Below are 26,523 nucleotides of genomic sequence, written 5' to 3' on the forward strand. Positions count from 1 at the left end.
CCTGCCATTGCATCCACATGCACAATGTCATCCTTGTAAGACTCTTTCCTGTAGATTATATTGAAGCAAGGAGACCATCAGCAGGAAAAGAAGTTGGGTGCCACTTAAAGTAGGAACACTACTGCAGTAACAAATCCCTTGTCGATGAATTTATGGGTCAGTAAAATCATACTATATAACATATCGGAGAATCTGGTAAGGAAAGCTGGTCACGAAAGCTGCCTAAAGTCCAACAAAATAGTTTCCAATTCATGTGTTTGATTTTGGATTCAATGTTTTATTAGTTTCTCAATAATGGTTTCACACCATGTAGTGTCGTATATCAAGATTGCGTTCCCTTAGCTTCAGATCGATCCACTGCCGGTACAACTTGACGTTCGTGTAAATTCCAAGAAGTTGCGGGCCATCGCAGCGAGCTGTCCGGGTCAAAAGACCGGCCAGGTGGAACCGATCATCGTGGCCGGAAAGCGGACACATCAGCGGCACAGCGGTCATGTCCAGATCACCACAGACGAAGTCACCCTTGTCGCCACCGGCACACAGAAGGCTGTCGTTGTGGGCGTGGCGTCGCCCCAAGAGGGACAATCGCAACTTGGTCCTGCATTGATCGGGTGGTAGGACGTAGAGAGTCCAACGCTTGGGCAGGATCGCAGCTCCACCAAAATCGCTCCTCCTCCAACCGGACACATAGCACTGGCTGTAATTGTACATCATTCGCGGAGGCGGCAGGCAGATGGGCTGAACATTAGGTGCCAGCTGGAATGGTTTCTCCTTGTCCACCAGAAGTATGGCTATGTTGTGGGCCAGTGGCATTTGAGTGTAATTGGGATGCACCAATGTCTCAACCACCGATCTTTGCTGGTGCGGCTGGGGTTCCAGCTCCACGGCGGCATCCCATTCACCGGCCAACAGACGAACCTTCGCCAAGTCCGAATTCTGAACGCAGTGCGCCGTGGTGATCACCGCCAGCGGAGTGATAAGTGCTCCGCTGCAGAGATAAGCATCCGCCCCGTAGACCGCCACCAACCAGGGAAACTCCCCGAACTTGGCCTCCTGCTGTTTATATCCCAGCGGTCGAAGGTAGTACCACAGATCATGGCGTCCTCCACACGGGCAGCTCATCATCTCGCCAGGAAGTTCCGTGTTCGGGAGCTGTTGGTATAAAAGTTCGACTATCAAAAACCTATTGATTTGATTCTACTTCAGGCAATCAAATGAAATTAAGTTACGTTAAATATAACATCAGTGTTAAATGCTTGACTGCTAGAAACTGAAAAATAAACTGGTTTTTTCTCGTAGCAATGGGTAAATTATTACATACAAATTCAAATTGTCAGCTAGCATAAAAAAATTGATTTCTTTGCATCAGGTAGAGAATAAAAGAATTTTTTCGATAAATCGCTTTATTTTGTTGACTGATTGTAACCAGTTAATCATTAAATGTGGCTGCAATTCAAAAAGCCAAACGGTTAAAAATCCAAAAGGGATTAAGTTAAGAGAGTTGAGTGAAGGATTGTTTGTTTTTTATTTGATTTAATTCCAATGCGATTTAAACCATTTTTTCAAGTAGTCAAGTTTTTTAATACAGCATTCCGGTAACCTTTTCAATACTCACTGTATCGGGGATATTGCAGCACTTTTCCATATAGTGACAATTCTCATCCAAAGTCGTTCTACTGCGATCCGGATAGAATTTTCCGTCCACCATCAAGCCCTCGTTGCACTGCTCGTAGGGAACGCAATGCTTTTCCGGTCCGCAGACCTTGAATGCCGCTATGGAGGGCACTAGGAAGCCCAGAAGACAGATGACCACTATCCGATAGAAGCACATATCCGAGGATTCCGAGTCCGATTCCGTCCCTGAACAGGTGCCTTGCACTTGAACTGCGCAACTGGGCGACCGATGGTTTTTATAGCCTCGCCAAAGTTCAAGTCGGACACCCCGATTTGATTGGGCAAAAAATAGATTGCGATCCATTAAAGTGCTAAAAATAGTCGACATTGTGCTGGTGAAAAAGAGGGGCTGGACCTGGACAATATGATAATTGGTTTAGGCGGCAATGCACTCAGAAAATATTCCTCCTCCTCCTATTAAAAATTTGAAGAGCTGCCTCATAAAATCAAAGTTTTAAATACATTTTAAGCCAGTAAATGGTATTTGTAGGTATTGGTTGGATAGATAGTTCTGTCCTTAAAGATACTTTGTGAAGTTGTCCCCTGGAAAGGGTATCCATTCTATGCCCAATTACGCAGATGTATCTGGCACTTTCCTTAGTCTGCCGCCACTTACACGTATCCATATCTCTTACATTCGAATGGGACTGAAAGTGGGGGAGGATGCGGATCAGCTGTGCACTGGCTCAGGGATTGCGTCATATCTTAATGTACAATCGTCGCCTAAGTGCACGTAAATTGAATAAAATTTCGACAAAGTTTAATACACCAGACATGCACATGCACACAACACTCAGAGGAAAATGAGGTGGCGACAAGATGGCATGGGTTTTTCCGGGCAGAAATCTGCAGTTTGCCTGCCATTCCATTCGATAGACAACACCCAGCTTTCAGCATCTGGACAAATGTATATATATATATTTGATGCACCGACTTGTTTGGCTGAGATTTACGCAACTTTAGCAGATTGTCAACAGGAATTGTAAGGGATGAGTTGGAATCGAGGACCCTGAGGTGGGCGAACAAGGATGCCAGGAGGAGAGTAAATGCGTCAAATGTGTAGAAAGTTAACGTGTCCTGTGCCTGCCTGCTGGTCCTGTGCGAAACTTAATTTGTTCCATCGTGTTGCAACACTTCTGAACAGATGTTATCCTCGAGGAAATGAATCCTGTTATTGTTGCTGGCCGTCCACTTAAAACAGATTTATGAACATGTCACACCCTCTTCACTCGCCATCGATTCCCCCTTGCGGTGGCAAATATTCAATTATTATGAAAATTTATTATTCAACCAATTGTGCTGGGCGGATCGGAAGTTCATTTTGCATGAATGGGATCAAAACTGTTTGTAAATTGTGCTGTGCATCCGTATGAATCGCTTTTAATGCACCAAATAATACATATAACAACCGCAAAATGCCATCATCAAAGGATGGTTCTTATGCAATTTGCTATCACAATTTAAATAGATAAAGTATAACCAATTGCATTAACATTTTAATATATAGCATTAATCGAATCCTTGTGGTGTGAACTAAATGCCAGTCATAAAAAAAAATCGAATTTTAAGAAAATTTAATTGTGACTATAAAAATGCTGCTGCAAAAAAACCGGTGTTGTATTAAATATAAGTCCATGTTATTAATACAATTCCATAATTTAAATATAATTCTTTAGCATGTCAAATTAATCTAACCACCGTAACTTTGAGCATTGATAAGTATCACTAAAATGATATTTAACATTTGAGTATTATTTCTGCACCTTTTTACACTCATTCTCAGTTTTTTTGGCTCAACTGAGTATTTCCATTGAGTGGGTGTTTTTAACTCTCTTCGCTGCATATTTCTCTCTTAAATGCAGTTTTTTAAGCTCAACTTCCAATTGAGTGAATGTTTACGGAATGTTAACTGCAGTCTCAAGACTCAAGCGCAGTTCTGAGTGAGTCAAATAAGTAGCTTTGAGTGGAACAGACCAAGCTCATAAGAGCCATGAGCAGGATTTTGACGAGTGGATTGGATTCTTTTGTCCAGCAAGAATTTTAAAAAATTATATAAAATAATAATGATATATTCATTTTCAAAATGTAGGTATAATAATAAGCTATTACCTATTAAAAAGTTATTAACATAAATTCGTGTTCCCCATTCTTGGCTCGAAAAAACAGAGTTTTGAAATTTGAAAGCTGTAATTGTTAGTCCATAAAAATGCTAACTTACTCAGCTCTTTCCATATCTCCACTGTGAATAAAATAAACTTTGTGATTCGTATTTGATTTTACATATACTACGTTTGCTTTTATTTCAACTCAGATCAGAGGATAGCTTGAACATAAAATGGCCTACAAGCAATAGTATTTTAAGTCGTAATTGTAACTACTAAAAGATTAGGGGATTACATTTAGTACATGTCTTATACGGATTTTATTTGAGTAGAAATTAGTCAAGGCAACACGAAACTATCGTAAATTTCAACTATTTTAGAAAATTGAAATATTTTAGAATAGTAACGGTGCTCTCGAAACTAAACAAAAGGGCTTTCACATTGTAAAATAGGAAAATGTAGCATGGAAACTGTCGTGTGTATATTATAGACGTGTTTAAAACCAGCATAAGACATGCCTATTGTGTATGTGTTATCTTATACTGCCATGTCAGGAAGTAGTATAATGTGAAGCGCTCCCCCCCTCTTCATCGTCCCTCAGAGCACCAAGTCCAAATGAATCTTCCTCATCCTCCCCTCATCCTGTCCCAATCCCAGTCGCTGCCACTAGACGCATCGTCACAGAGTGTCGTTGAACAAGCGCTTGGCCTTGTAGCTCGGATGAATCGGTCCCGGTATCCAGTGTGGCTTAAGGGCACTCTTGCCGGGCAAACGATTCGCGTCGTAGGGCACCTGCGGAGACAGCTTCAGCTGGCGGTAGTAATCGCTCTTGGGGTAGACGCAGTTGCTCTTGGTCATGATCCGCACACGCTTGCCACTGCCAGTTTGTGGAGTCGCAAACTCTGCGCGCGCAGGCTGCTTGGGTGTGGACTGCGGCAGCTTACTGTTGGCCTGCTTCACTTGCTGTTTTCGAGAAGGAACAAAGATGTCCTGCTCACCTTCCTCTAAAGGGGCATCCCATCCGTTGGCCGGAGCATCATCATTACCGGCAGCCTTCGTTTTGGGAGTCGGCTTGGCCTTGGACTGCCCCTCCTCCTTGGGTGTGGGCTTGGGCTGCTCGTCTGTCTTCGTCTTGGACTCATCCTCCTTGGACTTGGGTTGGTCAACTTTCTTGCGCTTCGCAGGCCCTTCTTTCTCTGCCTTCAAAGACGGTTGCTCCTCTATCTTGGGCTTGGACTGGTCATTCTTCGGCTTAAGCTGGCTTTTCTTCTTCACCTTCGTCTGGTCATCTTTCTTCTGCTCTGGCGGTTCTTCCTTTTTTCCTTTCTTGGACTTGGGCTCGGCCTCTTTGACCTCCTCTACTACCCATGCGTTGTTTATGCTGGAACGCACCTTTGCATTGTAATTCACCTTCTTTTGCAACTCAGGAGGCAGTGCCTTGCTAATAACCTCATCGTAGTTGTGCTCGTCCACCTCCTCAAAGTTAATAGACTGCAGTAGGCGTTTGCGCTTGGATTTGTTGAGCTTCTTCAGTTTTCTCCCGGTTGCAAAGACCTCGTCCTCCATCTTATCTAAGGCAGTCACTTTTTGCTCCACCATTTCCGCCATAGTTTGTCCCTCCACCTTTGGCATTGTCCTCACGCCAAGTGGAAACTCTCCTCCCTTGTAAGTCTCAAAGATCTGGATAAGTTTGCGCAGTCCCTTGCGTCTCTTGCTGTTAAAATCGTTGGTGCGTAGCTGCGTCTGCAGCTCATCTAGAACGCAGTCAGCGTTGAGCGGCAGCTCCGGCATGTGAACGTCAACGTTGCCCGCTCGGGGATCCAAGGATGTGGCCCGCGGCTGCTCCTCCTCGGCGTTGCTCTCGTCATCCTCCTCGTCAAATCCAGAATCTAGTTTCTCGATGTCATCAATGGAGGCGGTGGGGAAACCCATCTGCTTCCAGGCATTGTACTTTTCGCTGTACTGTCGCCCCAAGTCGCTCTGGTACATCAGATGATAGAGCACCCTTGTGCGGCACTGTGCCACTAGCTTAGCATCGCGTTGTGTAGCAATGTAGGTGACAAACGGACGCAAGAACAGGTTGACCTGAGCAGCAGTGATCTCACCATTGGACGCCTTGGCCAGCTCCTCGAAGAAAACATCTAGGTAGTGCATGGTCATGCCGCGAGACTTAGGCTGCTCCGACATTACAGAAAGCTGCATGCTGCTGTTGAAGGCGGCTATCAGGTCCGCATTCCAGTTGTGCTGTTTGAGGAATCTCAGTAGATAACGCACCATGCGGCGGGTGAGCATTAGGAACTTGTCCATACGCCACTGATCTATGCCAAAGTACTCCTGGCACATTGTGCGCATAAACGCACTAAAGTAGGCCAGACTGCAGGCCGTATTACCGCCGAAGCTGTCCACCATTTGAGCCAACTTCTCGGCCAGCTCCTCCTGCACCAGCGGCTTGTCCGACATCCACATGGTGTAGTACAATCCCTTCCAGATGCGCATGAAGTCGTCCTCGTTAAAGGGAAAGGAGCTACCGGCACGCGCCTTGAACCACTTGCGCAAAATGCGGATCTGGCGATTACGCTCCACAACATCGTTGCAGGCAAGAGCACGTATGATTTTCACCTCCTGGGCGACCACCATCAGCTCCTTAGCCACCTTCGGCTGTGAAGCGTCCTCCTCCTCCTCGACCTGGATTTCGGCCGCCTCGGCGTTGCGCTTAACTGGCTTCTTGCGCGTCACCATTATACGGCTAATTCAACTTTTAGTTGCGAAAAATAAGTGAGCTGTGTATATTGAATACGGTACGGCACGACCGCACGTGTTGCCGTTCGGTGCTGCCAGATGCTGAAACGAAATTTTCCCCAAATTTCGTCTAACAGTTCTAAATGCCTAGCTCAGGCACTGACAACGGAAACTCAAGTTAGAGAAATAATTTTCAGAGCCTACGTGATTTAAATTCTCAGAATAGCTTATAGGAGTTAAGAATATTTAAATTGCTAGTTTTGATACTTAATACAACGCTTGCTTTATACATTTTTATAAATTTTTAGCCATTTATAGCTTTTTATTTTATAGCTACCAGCGCTGACTTTTTTACGGAAAGTGGCAACTCTCTTCCACAGCTGATAATTCGGTCTGCCTTTTGTAAATTTTGCTTATCCAGCAAATTTAGTTAAATAATTCAAAGAAATCATGCCCGTGGTGAACGTGTCGGCTGCCGAGGAGTACCAGAAGTACATTAATGCGGACAAGACGACCGTGGCTCTATTCGCCGCCGACTGGGCAGAGCAATGCGGTCAGGTAAAAGACGCGCTGGAGGAGCTGGCCAAGATTACTGGCGAAAAACTGCAGTTCATCAGCCTAAACGCTGAACAATTTCCGGATATTTCCATGAAACATCAGGTACGCTCGTATTTATTTTATGAAAATATAACAGAAGTGCATCATTCATTTGCGATGCCAACAGATCGAGGCCGTGCCCACAGTCATTTTCTTCACCAAGGGCTCCGCCGTTGACCGCGTCGATGGTGTGGATATTGCCGCCATAAGCGCCAAATCCAAAAAGTTGGCCGAAAGCGCCAGCAGCGCGGCGGCAACAGGACAAACGCTGGAGGAACGCCTAAAGGCCCTAATCAATACAGCTCCGCTGATGATCTTCATGAAGGGCGATCGAAATGGACCGCGTTGCGGATTCTCCAAGCAGCTCATCGGCATTGTGAACGAAACAAAGTATGCAAATCGATTAGTTGTATTTAATTTCCAGTTATAAACGCAAATATCCTTCGATAGCTTGCCGTACGAGACATTCGACATCCTCGGCGACGAAGAAGTGCGTCAAGGCTTGAAGACCTACTCCGACTGGCCCACATATCCCCAGGTTTACGTCAAGGGTGAACTCATCGGCGGACTCGACATTATTAAGGAACTGCTGGCAAACAATGAACTCGAGTCCACGCTCAAGGGCTAATTCCATCGGATTGCATCTACTCCTACAGACACCTTAAACCAGAAATAAATTTTTTGCTAGATCCTTAGACTTTTTAATAGTTTAATAAAGGATTTTTGCTACATTCGGGTATTATTTCAATCAATTGTATAAAAGGAAATGAACTATAGGTCATCCATAGGACATTTTACACGGGTTTTAATGGTGTCACAATAAAAGTTTACAAACTTATTAACGACATAAATAGTTTTTATAGCTAGAAATTTGTAAGAACTATTTATACGCCAGCCCTGGTTTATCTGGTATTTTGGATACCTTCACTGTGTAAACAGCTGTTTGGCGTCGGCATCTTGCAAATTATTTTCGCAACATTATTTATATTGTTGAAAATACCTATTAACTACAAATTTATATTCAAATCTTTAAATGGCTGAGGGTAATACCGCTGGCGGAGAGGACCAAAAGCTGACGGACATCTTTTTAAAGGGCTGGAACATATTCGACGAGCTAGAAGTCACCGAACTGCCCTTCAATGGCAGCGAATTTCAGGTGTGTAATATTCAGCATTTTATATGTAACTAAATAAAGCATTGAATCTTTGCCACAACGTTTAGAACAAAGTTAAGACTGCAATGGGCCTTTTTGAGCAGGCCACCGTCATTGTGAACCAGGTTAGCATGTTCAGTGCCAACGAGTTGATCGACGAGGTGTCCACGGAATCGCTTCCCTTCATGCTGCTCCCCTACTTTCTGGGCAAGCTTACCACCAAGATCAACAACCCCAATAGCACACACTCCATAGAGCTGGGCGAGATTTACTTCAAGGACCACCTGCAGCGCTGCCAGGAGTATGATCTCTGTGCAGCGCCCAAGTCTCAGGTGGATAAGGCGGATAGCCAGGCGGAAAAAAGCGAGCAGCGCGAGCTGGTAGAGGCAGCCTTTAATAGAAACGACAAAATAGCCCAGTATCGCCGGATGAAGGAGATTGACGAGTATATGGCCAAGATGAGAGATGCAGTCAAGAACAAAACGGTCGACGATGAGGATAAACGCGTCTTTTTCCTCAAGTATTTGGACAAGAGCATAATAGACTCCAAGCAAGAATTGGAATCGTTGGGCGTAATGAAGCAGATGGCCCAAATACGCCTTGCCCGATTGGCTGGTGGCGAATCCGACAACGAAGTGGATTCGTTCCGTCCACCGAATCAAAATCAATCTTCCGCATCGTCCAACTCCCGCGGTCATGGTCACAGCCACGGACCAGGACACCACCACCATCATCAACAGGCCGCTAAGCCAAAGCCCTTGCAGCCCTTCATCATAACACGTAATGCCACCCAGAAGGCGGTTTTCGGCTTGGGATACCCCAGTCTGCCCATTATGACTGTTGATGAATTCTACCAGCAGCGCGTCGACGAGGGCATCTTTCCCGATGAGGAGAAGGTTGCCAAGATGAATCAGGCACAGGCCATCGCGGCCGCCCGCGATCCCAACGAAAAGGAGGACGAGGAGAAGGCCGTTGAGGAGCTGCAGGCGGAGCAGGATGATCCCGAGTATATAGACCGCATGAGACGCATGGATGAGTACAAGGATGTGGTGCGTCGCGGGGACGGCAACCGTCATAACCGTAGTTAAGAAACTCAAAATTTATGTATTTTTATAAAACCCAATAAAATGGTTTAACCGCAAGACTGGTTTTAAGTCAGTATACTCAAAAAATAATTCTAGTTTCTTAATTTTTTTTCTAAATCCGAGGGATGAGCTATTTATAAAATAAAAATTCTTTCCTTTTATTAAAAATTATGACAATATTATAGCACGTTACAATTATTTTTCAACGTTTCGAATAGTTCCACTGTTGCAGTATTGGTAGGCGTTTAGCTGTAATCGGGAATTTTGCAGCACTGATAGTCACCACCAGCAACAAAAACAAAAATCTCAAGCACAAGACAAATTTTTGTGAACTGCTACATAAAAAAAACGTAAAAAAGAAGACTGTTCTCTCGAAATATTGATAGATCAACAAATATTAAAGTGAGGTGTGTAAAAAAAACCGGAGATAAGTGCTATTATCAAGTGCCAACACTTTTCGTACTCTGCAGCAACCCAAAAGCATAATGTCAGTACGAGACTTCATCAAGGGTCTGCCCATTCACGATTCGAGCAATTTCACCCATTTGAGCAACGAGCATGGGATTCGAACGTCGCAGAAGCGTGCCTCCGTCTACCTGCCCACCGAGGATGAGCATTCAGAGCAGCTGATCGTGATGGACAAGCGATGTGTCCTGCTGCGCTACCTCACTCAGCAGTGGGACAAGAAGACGCTTCAGCGGAAGAGGGAGCACGGTGGCGAGTCGGGAAATGGCAACGGCAACAGCTCCACGCCCAACGGCAACGGCACCAACAGCAAAAAGCGCCCGCGCTTGGACCCCAACGAGCTGAACTGAGCTGAGCGGCAGGACCTTAAGCCAAGCACACGATGGATATCCCGCGCAGCACTACGAACCCGAGCGAACCCACAGCAGCCACCCTTCATTTACAGTCATACATATATATTAAATTAAATATACTAAGTACAAAGGAGTTGCAGTCGAAAGGTCCTTTCAAAGTTTTGTATCACGCTGGTCATTAGTCGAAAGCCCCAGTATTTCTTAAGATTTCAGTTGTACCCAAATTAACACAGCTAAATACTGTTTTTGTGACCAACTTACTTCCTTTTGCATGGAAAAACCAACATTCGTATAAAATGTCGAGTACAAAATTTTGTAAACTTTGTTACTGCTAGTTCATGTATCACGGTATTTTTTTCAATTCTTTGCACTCACCTTAGGCAAATATACTTCTCAAAAAGTTTTTAATTTAAAATGTAATGCGTTTCTAATCTGGGAATTCATCTGCCTAACCAACTGTAAGCACTATTATTGTAAATTGGCAATGAATTATTTTGGCAGAATGAAGATCGACTGAATTCCAGTACATCACATTTATAATAGCACATACTGTGAGTTCCAATAGATTTACTTTTAAAGACAAAGATTGGATGTGATTTGACTACGGTACTCTTAGATTAGTGGTGTCCCAGGTCCTTGGGGTCGGGCTTGCCGTACTGCTTCTCCCACCAGGTCACAAACTCCTTCTTGCGCTGCTCCCGCTTGGCAAAGTACTCGGGGTACTGGGCCTTCTCCAGGGGATGCCAGTAGTCCAGGACCCAGTCGGGCGGAATCACCTCTCGTTCGAAGGCACAGCCACCGGCACTGTTGGCAACTACAACGATAACAGACGTTAGATACGCAAAAATATGACCATACGTTCCATTTGTTTACAGTTTCGGGGCTGGAAATGCTTCGTCTCGAAGAGCTCCCTTTGTCCACAGGCCAGGAGGCGGATGCCCTCGCCCAGATCCTTGGAGCAGTTCTCGTCGAAGCGGGCACGCAGCTGCACAGCGCGGTAGCGGTAGACATCACTGATGGGCATTAAAAAACAACCAAGATGCACTTGCTCATTATATAATCTTTGGGAATTCTGCGCCGAGTCCACTCACCGTCGGTCGTACCACGCCTCCAGGTTGCGCAGTGCTCGCTTGTACAGGCTGCACACCTGGCGCTTGTGCGAGACGATTGCCAAGGGAACTTGGGCCATCGTTTGTTACTATATTTGTTAAATTAAATTGCTACCGCAGCCGAGGCAACAACAACAACAGCTGTCAAAAGTCCAGTGCTCTAAAGCGCTGCACCTGAAAATATGTGTTGCGAAGCGAAAAATAATTTTAGACGACGACAACTCTGAAATTAATGGAAATTCAAAAAATATTTATAATTCTTAATTTTATTTAAATTTTCTATATAAAAGCAATGGCTATCTTTGATTTTTATATATGCTTCTGTTTTTGCAAGAAATCAAAATGATCCTGTCTAGAGTAGATACATATAACCAAACACATTTAATACTTAAAAGACTTCCTACCTTATTTTATTTATAAAATAAGACTATTTTGACTATACCGAGAAACCTGACTTTCCTATAATCGCATTTCCCTTTCAATTCGCGAGGAACAAGAAAGTAATTTTGTAAATACATCTAGCGAAATGCTTTAATAAATTATAACTGTTAACAAATACTCTTAAGATATAAATATAAAATGTCGTTAGTCCTCTGGCTGCATAACATTCATTATGCATTGAACAATATGCTCTGGTATTTTCAGCGGCGTTTCGCACAACTCGCCCGTCTTTTTGTCCAGCATGTAGATTTCGTTGAGCACACGATCCTCGTGCTCTGGATCCAGGGACGAGACGAGGGCCAGAGATCCTTCCGCGAGCTCGGCGAGAATTTGTTCGATATCCGGTTCGGTAGTGGACGGCGGAATGGGGTCATCCGGCGTTATAACTTCATGACCATGATCTTGGTCTCCAATGAAGTTTATTAAATATGTTTCTGCCTTTCGATTGGGAGTCTCTGTGGCGGGTTCAATGTCGCTGACATAGCTTAGGGTACCATCATCCATATTGATCATAGTTTTATCACGTGGCTTGTTTACATCTACGTCATATTCCACCGGATCATCCATCAGGAGGCCATTGAGCTCAGCCTGCAGTTCTCCCCCCGTTGGCAAATGACTACTCGTTTGTTCGGTTTTGATCGTTTTTTCCTGCTTAATGGCCGCCACATCCGACAGACTCTCCGTTGCCGCTGGAACTGGAACCTTGGGAGATCGTCGCTTAGCCTTTGGCTTTCGTTTAGCCGGCGAACTCCCGTCGTTCTCATCGGTCTCCAACTCCTTTCGCCTTTTGGCCCAGGCTTGCTTGCCGAGCTTTGTACTCGTCACGTGCTCGTTTTCGTAGACAACATCACCATCGTTTAGGGCCCTTGATGCCTTGCTCTGCGGCTGTACTCGAGAACGCTAAATATAATTAACAAATGTTAAATGTTAAAATGTTTACAGTCAGCTATAAACTATTTACCTTCTTAGGGTTTCCCGGAAGAGCTCGTGCGATTTCCCTCCACTGGCGATCATTTTCTTCCCGTTCGCGGTCCTCCTCTTCCAGTTGATCCTTAAGCTCCTGAATGTTAAAGGCCTTAGGATAGAGTAGTGCTTTGTTTATGAGCTGCCCATTGGTGCGCTCTTCCTTTTTGTACTTTAGCTTCAGATCCCGACGGGAACGTGTTGGAAACATTTGGCACATCAGCGAGAAGTCCGTCCCGATGATCTGCAGGCTGCGGTAGAAGCGCACGGTCTCATCGGAGGTCCAGTAGGGCGTGCGCTTGTGGCGTTTATAGAATCCATTATCTCCTGTAAAGTAAAAATCAATTCGTTAAGTATTCTACTATTACGTATTAACTCTGCGGCGCACCCGTAGTCTCGTCCATTAGGATTAAAGATGAGTTGGCTAGCACCTTGCGTGCCTCCACCTCGGCCGTGGTTTCGATCTCCAATGTTTTCTCATCAATGATCATCTCGCCATTGGCATCAAGCTTTAGCTGAGGCACTAACATAGCGGATGTGGACTCTCCCTTGGGCTCCAATAGTTGACCGACTGCGGGCTTAGAATCATCGCCACCAGACTCATCCTTGATGGTCGTCACCGACTGTTTGGGCACCATGGGATTGTTCTCCGGATTGTAGAAAATCATGTCCATCATCTTGAATGTGGACTTGTCGGGCACACCCTTATTGAAACGCGTTTCAAAGTCTCGCCGTGCATTTAACCGCTGGCCACCTTGACTTTGCGACTTATCATCGCCCTTTCTCTGCTTGCTGCCTCCTTCGGAATAGGTGGAACAGGTGGATTCGGTGCGAATGCGTCCCATGCCCGGACTGGCGGGCGGAAGGTATTTATAAGGGGACGGAGGCATAGGCGAGTGCACCTGCTGCTGCAAAGGAGTTCCCGATGAAGAACCGCTAAGATAGCGCTCTCGCCGCGTGGGCGTGGCTGGCGACTGATAGTCGCCCTCATAATCACTGGCCATGGGTGAGCCCACGAAGCTGTTGCGTCGCTGGCCAAATACCGGAGTGGGTCGCACACGCTGACGGGCTTGAGCCTTGCTGGGCGACATAGGGAAGCCATTGGTGGTCTTCTGCAAGTCCATCTGAATGACATTGTCCTCGAGGTCCGAGTGGAATACCTCTTCCAGCTGCCCAGCCGAGCTTGCGGGCATCTTGAAGGCGATTGCATCAGCCTCTAGTTCCAATTCCGCAGCAGGGGCCGATGCAACGGGCGGGGACCCAGCCGCTGCTTCCACCACCACCTGCTCTTCCTCCTCATCCTCCTTTTTCGTCGTTGGGAGCTCCTCCCTGCGTGGCTTGCGTTTGATAAGCGACAGGTTGGCCGGAGCCTTGATGCGCTGACGCCGCATGGACATCCTGCCTGGGTACTCTTAGGCTTCTTCCAGGCTCAACGGCAGTTTCACACATCAAATCGAATCAAAATCTGCGCAACAAAAACAATGCGGCCGCAACCACGAGTTTCTCAAGTCTAGTGTTGGCTAACGCCAAAAGGCATTCACAGTGGGCTGACCATGTAAGATAGTATACAACCAATTTATTTAAAGTTTTAAAATGGCTATAGGAAACTTGCAGTACTCAAAATGATTTTGTCATAAATAAAAAAAAAAACTACGTTATTATAAAGCATGTCAAGTAAATTTATTCGCAGTGTCAAAAAAATTGGAATAAATTATGGCATACTTCACCAGATTAACGTCAAAAATTTGTACACAGTAAAAGTTTGGTTGAATTTAATATTATTTGTGTTTCAGTGTTGCAGAAAAGTGTGATCACTGATCGTAGCTGTCACCTCTCAGCAGGCGGTTTGCAATTTTCCAACACTGCTGCCTGTAACGGCACAACAACAGGAACAACAACAGCGGAATAACAACAGAAGCAGCAGACAAATTGCAAGTTGCACGTTTTTTTCTTATCGGGGAAACATGATAAGTCCGGTCAGATCCTAACCCAGCTCTCCTGCAGTAAGGCTTCCGGCAAACCGATCGGGTGTGTCCTGGCTAGAAGTACTGAATTCCCCAAGTTTTCTGGTGACAAATGTGCCAAGTGTGCGGGGGCACAGTAATAGCGAAGTAGCATTAACAAGTCGCCGAACTTTTGAGTAGGTTGTTATGCAAGCGGGCGGCCGACGGACAAATTGAATTAGCCGGCATGCTGTTCAATCGATTTGTACTGGCCATCAAGAACCAGTCCCGGGAAACGCTGCGGGCCTGGAGCTACCAATGCGAGTCGATTTTCGCCCAGCGCTCGCGCCGCATTCAGCAGTTGTTCAGCTTCTACCAGTCGGTGTATGGAACTCAGGGTCTGAAGCAGCTATGGCGCGCATACTACCGCCGGGAGCTGCAGCCTCCGCTGCGGGGAATGGTAATGAGTGCGGTGGGTCTCGTCGGGCTGAATATCAAGCGAATGGGTAGTGATGGCTTCGATTGGAACAAGGAGCGCTTGGCCCTGTCCAACTTTGATCTGTGCCGCCGGGATATTGAGTTCATCAACGCCCTGCCCAACAATCAGCTATGCGACCGCTGCCAGGCCAAGAAGATGAAATACTGCTACTGTCAGCTGGGCAACCAGCGCTGCAAAAAGGGCCAATCCAAGCCGTCCACCAGCAAAGAGGCGGAGTCGGGGACGGATCCGGACACCAGCATCAGCAACTGTCTGCGACCGTTGGATCTGGACGTGCGCAATGCACCGGCCGGAACGGTACGCATTCAAGCCCAGGACGACCAAAAATGGGAGCCGTACTTTAGCAAAAACGAATTCAGCATTTGGCGACGGCAAGAGCGCTCCTCCTTATACTCATACAAGGTAAGAGGTCTTCTAAAATATTTGTAGGGCTCATTTGTATGACACCTTTCCGATTGCAGGTTTATGCTCGATTCGACGACATCACAGCGGACGACTTCCTACACGTTCAAACGGATTTGGACTACCGTCGTCAGTGGGACGACACGGCCCTAAGACTTGAGCTCATCAGCGAGGATCCCGTCCCGGGCAGCAACTCGCATCTGATATACTGGGAGATGCAGTGGCCACGACTGTTCGCCAATCGCGACTATGTCTATTGTCGCCGCTACATTAAGGACGAAAACAAGAAACTGATATTCATTTGCAACCGCGGTGCCACGCACAACACCTATCCGGCGTTGTCTGGAAAAGTTCGCGTCACTGACTATTGGAGCCTGATGGTCATCAAGCCCTTTCGCGGTTTTCATGAGCCAGGCCTCCACTTTGTCCTCACGTACTTCGACGATCCGGGCATACCCATACCGCAGAATATTAAGTCCTGGGTTACTCAGAAACAAATGCCCGAGTTCCTCACCAAGATGTACGTGGCCACCAAGAACTATGCCTGCTCACGGGCCATCAAGATGAAGGACATGTTTCACGGTTTCGCGCTTATCAATGACGAATATACGGCTAATGAGCAACGCGGCAGTTGGCTGGGCAGCTTGAGCCGGCGCAAGGTCAATAGTAAACCCGAAGCAGGTCGCTAAATCTTTTACCATTATATACCTGGCTGCTCCCGCTCCCATGAGACCTCCCTACCCAACAGAGCCACGTATCAAACCATCCGAAGGTCCAGTTCCATCTTATGTTAATACCTTCCATCGGCTTTAAAATCAATTCAGGCGAGAGAAATCGAAACCATTGAACACCAGAGCAAGTGTGCAATAGCTGGAAGTTTTGCTCTTAATTTGATGAAACTTTAAAATAAATATATATCTACATTAGCTATATGGCTAAACCAAAATATTTTAAGTTTAGAAATTGTTTTAAATGCAAATAGAAATTATTGAAATTAATTGTACAATAAAAGAAACGAAAATAGACACCCAGAGACTGAAGTCTACTAAAAAGCGATGTCTTGCATAACTATTGATATTTTACGGCATTAATTTTCATTCATAACATTATCTACACCAGATAGTAAAACTCGTGCTTATCAAATAATTGGCCAAGCATTATCTTGAATTACTTTCGAAATTTCTCACCCGAACTTCGGCTATTCTTATCGTACACTGTATACAAATCAAATTTACTTAAATACGAGGATTCCACTAATCTGATATGGTATTTCACATACTAGTTTATAACTTCAATTATATTTTATTATTTCAGTAGAGGCATAAGCGCAGTGTAAATGAAATTATACTATTAGTTTTAACATAATTTATTAGTATGCTATATAGTTACAAAATGCGCATACATTCTATAAAATATTCGATAGTCTAGACGACATTCAAGTTGAACGAATACAGTTTATGGTAATACAAGAAGTGAGATTGCAAAGTGGTGAGGGAGAAGCATCGTTATACTTGGCAACAGCGTATCACAGCTCTGTGCGGTCCGCTGAGGTAGGCGGGTTGTTCATATAGGCGATAAAGTCCTTGCTGGTGCGTCCGCCATTGTAATCCAGCTTGGTTTTGAGGTAAGAAAAGTACAGAATGGTGGGATATCCGCGTACATTGTACTTTGCGCAGAGGGCGGCAAGCTTTGTGCAGTCGATGGCGACAAACGCTATCCGAGGATCATCCTGTAAGGACGTGGCAGCCGCTGTGAACTCCGGTTTTGTGTGCTTACAGTGTCCACACCCTGAAGATGGTTAGTTTTTAATAAAGCTTTAAATATGTTTAACAATCAAGCGGCAAAACTTACAGGGTGCATAGAACATGACCAGCGCATGCTTTTTCCTCTTCAGCGTAGAAGTGAAGTTTTCGTCATCCAGAAATAGAACTTCCTTGCTGTCCTCCTCCTCCTCCCAACTCTTCTCGGGCGGCGGAGGCGGTGGGGGCTCCTTGGGATCTCTCATAAATTCAACAATTTTCGATGCTTCGCGTACATTTACTTCAAACTTAAAGACGCCATTCGAGAAAAACTTAACAGTTGGATAGCCCTTGACTTTATATTTCTCTGCGATTGACGGCTCCTTCGTTGCATCCAACGCGGCCAAAAGGCCGGGAATCTTTTTCTGCTTCATCTCCAGAGCGGCCTTTTCGTATTCCGGCTTCATGCGCTTACAGTGTCCGCACCAGGGTGCATAGAACATGACCAGGGCGGACTTCTCGTCCTTCAGAGCGGGCTCAAAACCCTGCGACGTGAGATGGACAATCTCCGAGTTGGTATCCGCCGACCATTCGGGTTCCTTGGGCTTTGGCGTCGGCTTGGCATTTGGGTTGAGCATAAAAGATACCAAAGCGTCCTTATTGTTCTCTCCTTCGTATGTAAAGCGCAGCTTGCCATTTTCAAAATAAATCAGGGTGGGAAAACCTGCAAAGGTATTGTTTAAATTAAAACTACGAGAAAATTGTTTATACTTGTTAACTTACCAGTTATGTTGAACATTTTGCGTATAGGAGCGTTCTCCTGTCGCTCTACATTCATTGCTGCCAGAATATAACCGCCCTTAGTTTTCAGCTCCGTGGACGCTTTTCCGTAGTCCGGCTTCATTTTCTTGCAGAATCCGCACCAGGGAACATAGAACATGACAAGCATGGGCCGGATGACCTTGCGTAAATGCTTTGTGAAGGAAGCGGCGTCGCTGAAGTGCAGAACATCCTTGCCGGCTGGATCCTCCTCCCAGGGCAGATCGCCGGAGGGATCACGCATGAAAGTGATCATGGAGCTGACGCTCAGCTGCCGGTCGTAGTCCTTGTGAAAGTCGCCATCCTTGTAGTGTTTAATGGCGTAGGGGTCCGGCGATACTTTCAGCTTCTTGCACAGTTTCTTGCGATCCTGCTGGCCGCAATCCAGCAGCAACATTGTCCCGGTTCCCCGTATCGCCTCCGCCGCCTCACGGAATATCTTTAGCTCGGCAGCAGCGGACTTCGCACTTGTCACGTATAGCGCGAGGACATTGTTCTTGGTGCGCAGCAGCTTCTTGAAGTCCTTATACTCTGCGATGTCATCCTGCACCGCAGAGGTTTTCGTTTTTGCGGCAACAAGTGCCACCAGCAGAAGAAAAACAAACGGACCGGTGATCCACATCAGGCGGCTTGAACTTTACACCTACAGGTAACAGTTGACTTAACTGAAGCTATATTAGTTAGTGCGCTCTGGATAATTGCATGTTTAACACAACATTAGCGTCATTCTTATTTTACAAAACGAAAAACCGCAAGTAGAAGACGTGGACTAGTTGAGAAACCTATCGATAGGCAACTTTGAAGGAGATGGTAATAACAGCTTGGATCAAAGTGCCGGCTTTTCGAAAAACACCTGCACCATCACCAGCCAGTGCTGACGCTTAGCAAGCCTAGCGGCCAAATAACAAAAATTTAATATTTATGGATTAACACTAAATATAAATATAATAATATATAATATATAATAATAATATAATATAATTGAAAAGCCATATGTACTAAAAACACTTAATCCTTAAATTTCCTTTAATAAAATATTAATGACGAACAGCTCTTCTTATGTCAGGAATAGCTGTTGATTTATTAATAATTTAATTGGAAGTTTAATTTTATGTACTTAAAAATAGCCATATCCGAAGAGCTTGCGACTATCGATACGCCGATTAGCAGCGCCTGTACGTGGCAGGCGACAACCCTATGCCAGCTCTGACACATTAACGAGCCGAAGAAGAAGAGCAGCGGAGGCAGCAAAAGAGTTTTTCTGGTCTCGCCGCAATTAATTAGTGTTTTCGCAGACTGCCGTAGTTGGCCCAAACCGTGGAAGATGCCTCTGAAACTAGACATCAAGCGTCGCCTGACGTCGCGCTCGGATCGGGTCAAGTGCGTCGATCTCCATCCGGCGGAGCCGTGGATGTTGTGCGCCCTGTACAATGGCCACGTACACATCATGAACTATGAGAACCAGCAAATGGTTAAGGACTTCGAGGTCTGCGACGTGCCTGTGCGCTCCGCCCGTTTCGTGGCACGCAAAAACTGGATCCTCACAGGCTCGGATGACATGCAGATCCGTGTGTTCAACTACAACACGCTGGAGAAGGTGCACTCGTTCGAGGCGCACTCGGACTATCTGCGCTGCATCGCGGTGCATCCCACACAGCCGTTGGTGCTGACCAGCAGCGGTAAGTGTGATGTGGAGCGGCGGAGTGGTGTGACTCTCATTTCGTCACCCAATTCGTGTGTTTACCTAGTGCACCAGCTGGGAAGTATGCTTTGGTTTCGTGTCTTATTCCTGTTACCTCTTTTTTTATAGACGACATGCTCATCAAGCTTTGGAATTGGGAGAAGATGTGGGCCTGCCAGCGTGTCTTCGAGGGCCACACCCACTACGTCATGCAGATCGTGTTTAACCCGAAGGACAACAACACCTTTGCCTCCGCCTCGCTGGATCGCACTGTTAAGGTGTGGCAGCTGGGTTCTAATTTCGCCAACTTTACGCTGGAAGGACATGAGAAGGGTGTCAATTGTGTGGATTATTACCATGGTGGCGATAAGCCATACTTGATTTCCGGTGCTGACGATCGCTTGGTCAAAATCTGGGATTACCAAAACAAAACCTGTGTGCAGACTTTGGAGGGGCATGCTCAGAATATCTCCGCAGTCTGTTTCCACCCGGAATTGCCGATCGTGTTGACTGGCTCAGAAGATGGCACCGTCCGCATTTGGCACTCTGGCACTTATCGCCTCGAGACCTGCCTTAACTACGGATTCGAGCGGGTGTGGACCATCTCCAGCATGCGCGGCACCAACAACGTGGCGCTGGGCTACGACGAGGGTTCTATCATCATTAAGGTGGGCCGCGAGGAACCAGCAATGTCTATGGACGTCGTGGGAGGCAAGATCATTTGGGCCAAGCACTCCGAAATGCAGCAGGTTAGTTAAACAATAAGCATATCCTTTCAACTTTATTTCTTACTCCGTTCTTTTCCTTTAAAGGTCAATCTAAAAACTATTGCTGATGGCACAGAGATTAAGGATGGTGAACGCTTGCCCGTGGCCGCCAAGGATATGGGCGCCTGCGAGATCTACCCGCAGACCATTGCTCACAATCCCAACGGTCGTTTCGTCGTGGTATGCGGCGATGGCGAGTACATTATCTACACATCGATGGCCCTGAGAAATAAGGCTTTCGGGTCCGCGCAAGAATTTGTGTGGGCCCTCGAGAGCAACGAGTACGCCATCAGGGAGAACAACGGCACCGTTCGACTGTTTCGCAACTTCAAGGAGCGCAAGAGTTTTACTCCAGAGTACGGAGCCGAGAGCATATACGGTGGCTACTATTTCGGCGTAAAAACCTCCTCCGGATTGGCCTTCTATGACTGGGAGACGTTGCAACTGGTGAGGCGCATCGAGGTGCAGCCAAAGAATGTGTTCTGGAACGAAAGTGGCAGTCTGGTCTGCTTGGCTACAGATGACTCCTACTTTGTCCTGGGGGTGGACACTGCCCAGGTTGCCAATGCCGTAGAGACCAAGGAGGGACTGGAGGATGATGGTGTGGAGAGCGCCTTCAATGTGCTAGGTAAGTTGAATAAATATTGATACCAATTATCTAATATCTTATCATTAGAATACGTGTCTCAAACACGATTTCTAAAATGAGATTCCGCTTTCAATTTTTCAATAGAGCTTACAATTGTTTACTCTGTATTTCACCATGAGAGCAAACTATTTTAAATTTAAATTAAAAAAAGATTTTCTTTTATCACATAATAAGTATAATTGTATTTTATTCATTTTATTCATTTGTGTTTCAGGCGAGGTTTCGGAGTGCGTCAAAACAGGTCTGTGGGTGGGAGACTGCTTCATCTATACCAACTCGGTGAATCGCATCAACTACTACGTGGGCGGCGAGATTGTGACAGTATCCCACTTAGACCGCACAATGTATCTGCTGGGCTACGTGCCCAAGGACAATCGTATTTACCTCGGCGATAAGGAGTTGAACGTGATCAGTTTCTGTCTGCAGCTGTCCGTGCTGGAGTACCAGACGGCGGTTATGCGAAGAGACTTTGAGCGCGCAGACGTTGTGCTACCAACCATTCCCAAGGAGCACCGCACTCGGGTGGCACATTTTCTGGAGAAACAGGGCTTTAAGTCGCAGGCCCTGCAAGTTTCTACCGATGCCGACCATAAGTTTGACTTGGCCTTACAAATCGGGGATTTGGAAATCGCTTTAAAGCTGGCCCGTGAGTCGGAGAACTCCCAGAAGTGGTCACAGCTGGCAGATGTAGCGTCTAGCAAGAACAACATGGCTCTGGTTAAGGAGTGCATGCAGAAAGCAAACGACTTCAGCGGTCTTTTGCTGCTCTCAACCGCGTCCGGCGATGCAGAGCTGCTCGATGTGGTGGGTGCGGCTGGCTCGGCCCAGGGACGTCACAATCTAGCCTTCCTCTCGGCTTTCCTGCGTTCGGACGTGGAACGCTGCTTGGAGATTCTCATTGAGACAAATCGCTTGCCAGAGGCAGCGTTCTTTGCCCGCACCTACCTGCCCAGCCAGATGTCAAGGATCGTAGAACTTTGGCGCGAGAAGCTTGGCAAGGTCAACGAAAAGGCGGGCCAGTCGCTGGCCGATCCGGCACAGTATACAAATCTCTTCCCTGGCCTGGGCGATGCGCTACGGGTGGAGCAGCATTTGCAGGAGGAGCGAGCTCGCAAGGCGCCGGCACGCCTCGCTGCCCATCTTCCACTGAATAGCGAACGTCATCCTCTGCAAGAACTTTTTGCCGCCGAGCAGGCTGGCGCCGGCCAGCAGTTGGAGGAGAAGGTGAAGCCAGCTTACGTTCCCGCTCAAGCTGCTGTTTCCAGCAGCCAGGTGGCCCAGCCTACAGCCGCTGCGGATGACGACGACGACCTGGACTTGGAAATAGATGGAATCACGTTGGATGATAACATTGATACGACAGATGTGAACCTCGATGACGATTTTCTAAGCGACGATTAGGACGGGAGATCACAGCCAGATCTAGAATACCATTTAAACTATCGTTTACTGCTACGGGAGTCCCACATTTCGTGCATTTCGAGCCACAGAATTCCGCGCATGCATTCACATTTGATTTGATTGAATGTTGTTTAAATATATATCTATTAATAATATGTACAACAGTAATGGAGCAAACACTGCAATAAATACTTATACAACAATTTCAAATAGGGCGCTCATTTCAAGGATATCGATTGCATTCTAATATTTTATCGATACAACATTTAAACAACCTCACAATCAGTTAGAAGTACGTTTTTTTTTTGATGATCTTTAATAATTACTTGTATTTTTTTTTTTAGTTAAATTAGTATTCATGATCCATTTTACTATATATTTGTGTCGTCGCTTGAATGAAGTTGCCTTCAGTGGCTACTACCCTTGGATCTCAAAGGAAAGGAAAGATTCTTCCTGGCAGTAGTAGCTCGCTCGTTTTATTCTATGACTGTTCTTTAAGATTATTCAGTATAAAGTATATTAACTTTATCTCACCGCAGTTTGCCCTCCACACTCTCGATCAACAATGGACGTTAAGTTTTTCGCGCCTTGCGATGGCGTTCATTAGTGTGCCCGCACACATTTATCCACCAAATCCTATCACTATCAGGAAATACTAACTACGCCTATCGATCCTTGTTCTTTACCTGTTAAATACTATTCAACCTATTTACTCTACGAATGGGGGTGTAATAAGTAGGCACTTCAAAAAAAGTCTGGCAACCACAACTATCACTAACATACATACATCGTGTGTGCGTCTGGATTTTGCTGTATTTTTTATTTAAGAATGAATTATTAACTAACCATTAATAAATTATTATTAAATAAAAAACAGTTAAAACCGCAATTCAAGCGTGAGTATTCCCCGAATTTGGGCGAGAGTGTAAGCTAAAATTTTCACCCGCTATTCGTCGGTGATGTATCGATTTTTCAAACAACTATTACCCCGAAACTTCAAACAGATACACACCGAATCCTCCCGAAAACCGTGCAAAACAAGAACACCATGGAACAGGAGAACTTCCACGCCTCCAGCTTGTCGCAGCAGCTACAGAACCTTCACATCCAGCAGCAGGCGCCCCCCAATCCTGTCCAGACGGGATTTGCTCCACGGCGGCACTATGATAACCTTGGTGGCCTCGGCAATGGCAATGCCGTCAGTGGTAGTCCGGTCAAGGGTGCTCCGCTGGGACAGCGCCATGTGAAGCTCAAGAAGGAGAAGGTACCCGCCCAGGTTTCGCAGCTGTCTCAGCCAGGTCAGCTGCAGCTGTCGGATGTTGGTGATACCGCCTTGGCTGGCGGATCGGGCTTACAAGGTGGAGTCGGCCTTATGGGCGGAATATTGCCCAGCGACGAGGCCTTAAAGTTCGTCAGCGAGACGGATGCCAATGGACTTGCCATGAAGACGCCCGTCAGCATTTTGCAAGAGCTGCTAAGCCGACGGGGAATCACTCCCGGATATGAACTTGTCCAGATCGAAGGCGCCATACATGAGCCGACCTTCCGGTTTCGCGTATCCTTTAAGGACAAGGATACGCCCTTTACGGCCATGGGTGCAGGACGCTCGAAGAAGGAGGCCAAGCATGCGGCGGCCCGTGCGCTCATCGACAAGCTGATCGGCGCGCAGCTGCCGGAATCGCCTAGCAGCTCCGCTGGTCCGTCGGTGACTGGGCTCACGGTCGCCGGAGACGGCAACGCGAATACCACGGGCGGAGGAGAGTGAGTTGCTCTATTGATGTCTAATTCTAAGTTATCCAAATCATTGTTTTATGTGTTTGCAGTGGCGGGGAGAAGACCGTAGGTAATCCGATAGGCTGGCTGCAGGAGATGTGCATGCAACGGCGATGGCCCCCACCGTCGTATGAAACGGAGACGGAAGTGGGTCTGCCCCACGAGCGGCTGTTTACGATTGCTTGCTCGATACTCAACTACCGCGAGATGGGCAAGGGCAAGAGCAAGAAGATAGCCAAGCGCTTGGCCGCCCACCGCATGTGGGTGCGGCTGCAAGAGACGCCCATCGATTCGGGCAAAATCAGCGACAGCATCTGCGGCGAGTTGGAGGGCGAAGTGAGTATCATCCAAGACACCGATCGTTACGTGCAAGTCTCTAAAGATTTTGAGTTTATCAAGATCTAACCCAGAAGCAATTTATTAATATTCTTTGTGCAATTATTATGCATGCGCAGTTCCAGATTCATTTTGAATGGTTGCGGACTCTCTCTAGTTTATATAATAGTAAAAATTGATTTAAAAAATATATATCATTGTTGGTTAATGGTAAATATTATTTACTACGTTTGTCTTTTATCCTTCCATAAAAGTAGTGTTGTAAATATACCGGTAATCTTTTTAAAGATGTATCTAGCTGAAGTTCTAATACTAAAGCATCCCTTTTATACTGTGATGTCCGATTTTTATTATTGTCCTTGTTTTTATAGCTAGTAGTTTTGACATAATTATACAAATAATTAACAAAATGCTTAAACCTTATTTATATTTCTGGTTTTATTTATGGTTATTTTGGTTTATATCATATTTCATTTAACTTTTTCTTGGCATGGTGATTGTTTTAAAGAACGAATCAGTAAAGCACATTTTTCACACCTAAGTGATATGTTTCAACTCACCATTGGCGTGTGTGCGAAATGCAATGGAGAAAAGAAACCAACAACTTTGCGCTCTTATTTACAGCCCCGCAGTAGTGAAAATTATTATGGTGAATTGAAAGATATCTCTGTGCCGACACTGACCACGCAGCACAGTAACAAAGTATCTCAGTTCCATAAGACCCTCAAAAATGCAACGGGCAAAAAACTGCTTAAGTTACAGGTAAATTTCAATCCAATAACGCTCTTTACTTAAAAACGATCAAAAACATATATCTAACATTCGAACGTGATTTCCAAAGTACATTTTTGGCTTTCCCCCTCACATTCCTTAAACATGTTCACTATCATAATAAAAGTGATGTTGCTTGAAAGTTCAAATTATGTTTATCTAAAGTTTAATTTGACTCTGCTAATTCGACTCCATTTGTATTGTTTTCAGAAGACTTGCTTGAAGAACAACAAGATCGATTACATCAAGCTGCTGGGCGAAATCGCCACGGAGAACCAGTTCGAGGTGACCTACGTGGACATAGAGGAGAAGACCTTCTCTGGCCAGTTCCAGTGCCTGGTTCAGCTGTCCACGCTGCCCGTTGGCGTTTGCCACGGCAGCGGAGCAACAGCCGCCGATGCCCAGCGGCATGCCGCCCAGAATGCCCTCGAGTACTTGAAGATCATGACCAAGAAGTAGGGGGTGCAGCCAACAGCATAGCAAAATCTGAACGCACACCACGACCACGAGTATTTGATGCGAGCGATTACAGAGCGGATACGGGATAACAAACGCCACCAGTAGTCTAGTTGCTTTTCTTTCCAGTGTTTGGCTCAATCCAGTGGCGATGTTATATATATTTTGTTTCTTTTCCACCGATTCCTTTGATTAGGCAGTTGTATTTGTTAACTATATATGTAAATGTTCATATATGTACTACACCTACCAATCAATGTATGTACACTTGCATATACAGACAAGTGTGTAATCTATATTGGAATCTTCTAGTCGCTTTCAAATTCTGAAAAACGTAAAACGGCATATAAAAACAGGATTAATCCAATGAATCTAGCTAACTAGGTTAAGGTAGACTGCGTGCTGGTTTGCGGAGGTAAAAAGGCTTATGAATATAATCGGTATTTGGTAATCGCTACTTATGCAGTTTTCTTTCACTTAAACGGGGAGATGTCTTTATTTTCCTTTTTTTGGGCTGAAAAACTTTGTAAACTTCAAATTAAAGGGCATGGATAACTGGAATTTATCAATCAACTTGCGGAATATTCTGTGAAAACGATATCTTTT

The 26,523-nt window shown here is 45.8% G+C and overlaps 11 protein-coding genes across 15 annotated transcripts; 6 read left to right on the top strand and 5 right to left on the bottom strand.

The window, feature by feature from the left end:
* Window positions 1-276: 276 nt before the first annotated feature.
* Window positions 277-1,869, bottom strand: LOC117136732 (phenoloxidase-activating factor 2). The gene is made up of 2 exons (XM_033297766.1): window positions 1,616-1,869; window positions 277-1,152 (listed from the first exon to the last, which is right to left on the bottom strand). Exons 1-2 carry the CDS (start codon window positions 1,829-1,831, stop codon window positions 301-303), a joined length of 1,068 nt encoding a protein of 355 aa, XP_033153657.1. The 5' UTR covers window positions 1,832-1,869; the 3' UTR covers window positions 277-300.
* A 2,449-nt stretch (window positions 1,870-4,318) lies between these two features.
* Window positions 4,319-6,624, bottom strand: LOC117136715 (ribosomal RNA processing protein 1 homolog). Its single transcript, XM_033297741.1, has one exon. The coding sequence runs from the start codon at window positions 6,513-6,515 to the stop codon at window positions 4,455-4,457; it is 2,061 nt and encodes a 686-aa protein (XP_033153632.1). The 5' UTR covers window positions 6,516-6,624; the 3' UTR covers window positions 4,319-4,454.
* Window positions 6,625-6,965: 341 nt separating this feature from the next.
* On the top strand, window positions 6,966-7,807 carry LOC117136743 (glutaredoxin 3). Its single transcript, XM_033297778.1, has 3 exons — window positions 6,966-7,175; window positions 7,240-7,502; window positions 7,563-7,807. The coding sequence occupies exons 1-3, from the start codon at window positions 6,966-6,968 to the stop codon at window positions 7,738-7,740; spliced, it is 651 nt and encodes a 216-aa protein (XP_033153669.1). The 3' UTR covers window positions 7,741-7,807.
* A 227-nt stretch (window positions 7,808-8,034) lies between these two features.
* LOC117136723 (immunoglobulin-binding protein 1) lies at window positions 8,035-9,407 on the top strand. The gene is made up of 2 exons (XM_033297755.1): window positions 8,035-8,268; window positions 8,334-9,407. The coding sequence occupies exons 1-2, from the start codon at window positions 8,146-8,148 to the stop codon at window positions 9,351-9,353; spliced, it is 1,143 nt and encodes a 380-aa protein (XP_033153646.1). The 5' UTR covers window positions 8,035-8,145; the 3' UTR covers window positions 9,354-9,407.
* Window positions 9,408-9,614: 207 nt separating this feature from the next.
* LOC117150232 (DET1- and DDB1-associated protein 1) lies at window positions 9,615-10,582 on the top strand. Of its 2 annotated transcripts, none has more exons than XM_033317029.1 (2): window positions 9,615-9,752; window positions 9,821-10,582. In XM_033317029.1, exon 2 carries the CDS (start codon window positions 9,836-9,838, stop codon window positions 10,163-10,165), a length of 330 nt encoding a protein of 109 aa, XP_033172920.1. In that variant the 5' UTR covers window positions 9,615-9,752; window positions 9,821-9,835; the 3' UTR covers window positions 10,166-10,582. The 2 variants fall into 2 exon arrangements, with proteins under 2 accessions (XP_033172920.1, XP_033172919.1); XM_033317028.1 differs by having other exon boundaries at window positions 9,617-9,757.
* Window positions 10,583-10,718: 136 nt separating this feature from the next.
* Window positions 10,719-11,430, bottom strand: LOC117150231 (NADH dehydrogenase [ubiquinone] 1 beta subcomplex subunit 9). Its single transcript, XM_033317026.1, has 3 exons — window positions 11,260-11,430; window positions 11,042-11,181; window positions 10,719-10,982 (listed from the first exon to the last, which is right to left on the bottom strand). Exons 1-3 carry the CDS (start codon window positions 11,355-11,357, stop codon window positions 10,786-10,788), a joined length of 435 nt encoding a protein of 144 aa, XP_033172917.1. The 5' UTR covers window positions 11,358-11,430; the 3' UTR covers window positions 10,719-10,785.
* A 351-nt stretch (window positions 11,431-11,781) lies between these two features.
* On the bottom strand, window positions 11,782-14,251 carry LOC117135928 (transcription factor TFIIIB component B'' homolog). The gene is made up of 3 exons (XM_033296500.1): window positions 13,070-14,251; window positions 12,680-13,008; window positions 11,782-12,618 (listed from the first exon to the last, which is right to left on the bottom strand). The coding sequence occupies exons 1-3, from the start codon at window positions 14,076-14,078 to the stop codon at window positions 11,863-11,865; spliced, it is 2,094 nt and encodes a 697-aa protein (XP_033152391.1). The 5' UTR covers window positions 14,079-14,251; the 3' UTR covers window positions 11,782-11,862.
* Window positions 14,252-14,456: 205 nt separating this feature from the next.
* On the top strand, window positions 14,457-16,593 carry LOC117135941 (stAR-related lipid transfer protein 7, mitochondrial). Its single transcript, XM_033296525.1, has 2 exons — window positions 14,457-15,525; window positions 15,585-16,593. The coding sequence occupies exons 1-2, from the start codon at window positions 14,872-14,874 to the stop codon at window positions 16,212-16,214; spliced, it is 1,284 nt and encodes a 427-aa protein (XP_033152416.1). The 5' UTR covers window positions 14,457-14,871; the 3' UTR covers window positions 16,215-16,593.
* A 282-nt stretch (window positions 16,594-16,875) lies between these two features.
* LOC117135934 (protein disulfide-isomerase A5) lies at window positions 16,876-18,874 on the bottom strand. The gene is made up of 3 exons (XM_033296513.1): window positions 18,048-18,874; window positions 17,377-17,988; window positions 16,876-17,313 (listed from the first exon to the last, which is right to left on the bottom strand). The coding sequence occupies exons 1-3, from the start codon at window positions 18,703-18,705 to the stop codon at window positions 17,051-17,053; spliced, it is 1,533 nt and encodes a 510-aa protein (XP_033152404.1). The 5' UTR covers window positions 18,706-18,874; the 3' UTR covers window positions 16,876-17,050.
* A 415-nt stretch (window positions 18,875-19,289) lies between these two features.
* Window positions 19,290-22,784, top strand: LOC117144190 (coatomer subunit beta'). Its single transcript, XM_033309242.1, has 4 exons — window positions 19,290-19,762; window positions 19,894-20,513; window positions 20,577-21,159; window positions 21,395-22,784. The coding sequence occupies exons 1-4, from the start codon at window positions 19,408-19,410 to the stop codon at window positions 22,579-22,581; spliced, it is 2,745 nt and encodes a 914-aa protein (XP_033165133.1). The 5' UTR covers window positions 19,290-19,407; the 3' UTR covers window positions 22,582-22,784.
* A 548-nt stretch (window positions 22,785-23,332) lies between these two features.
* On the top strand, window positions 23,333-26,374 carry LOC117150954 (interferon-inducible double-stranded RNA-dependent protein kinase activator A homolog). 4 transcript variants are annotated; one of them, XM_033318129.1, is made up of 5 exons: window positions 23,333-23,477; window positions 23,586-24,342; window positions 24,405-24,690; window positions 25,315-25,452; window positions 25,672-26,374. In XM_033318129.1, the coding sequence occupies exons 2-5, from the start codon at window positions 23,630-23,632 to the stop codon at window positions 25,918-25,920; spliced, it is 1,386 nt and encodes a 461-aa protein (XP_033174020.1). In that variant the 5' UTR covers window positions 23,333-23,477; window positions 23,586-23,629; the 3' UTR covers window positions 25,921-26,374. The 4 variants fall into 4 exon arrangements, with proteins under 4 accessions (XP_033174020.1, XP_033174021.1, XP_033174022.1 ...); XM_033318130.1 differs by having other exon boundaries at window positions 25,675-26,374; XM_033318131.1 differs by lacking the exon at window positions 25,315-25,452.
* The last annotated feature ends 149 nt before the right edge of the window (window positions 26,375-26,523 follow it).

This window comes from Drosophila mauritiana, chromosome 2L (assembly GCF_004382145.1).
Source record: "Drosophila mauritiana strain mau12 chromosome 2L, ASM438214v1, whole genome shotgun sequence".
NCBI lineage: Eukaryota > Metazoa > Arthropoda > Insecta > Diptera > Drosophilidae > Drosophila > Drosophila mauritiana.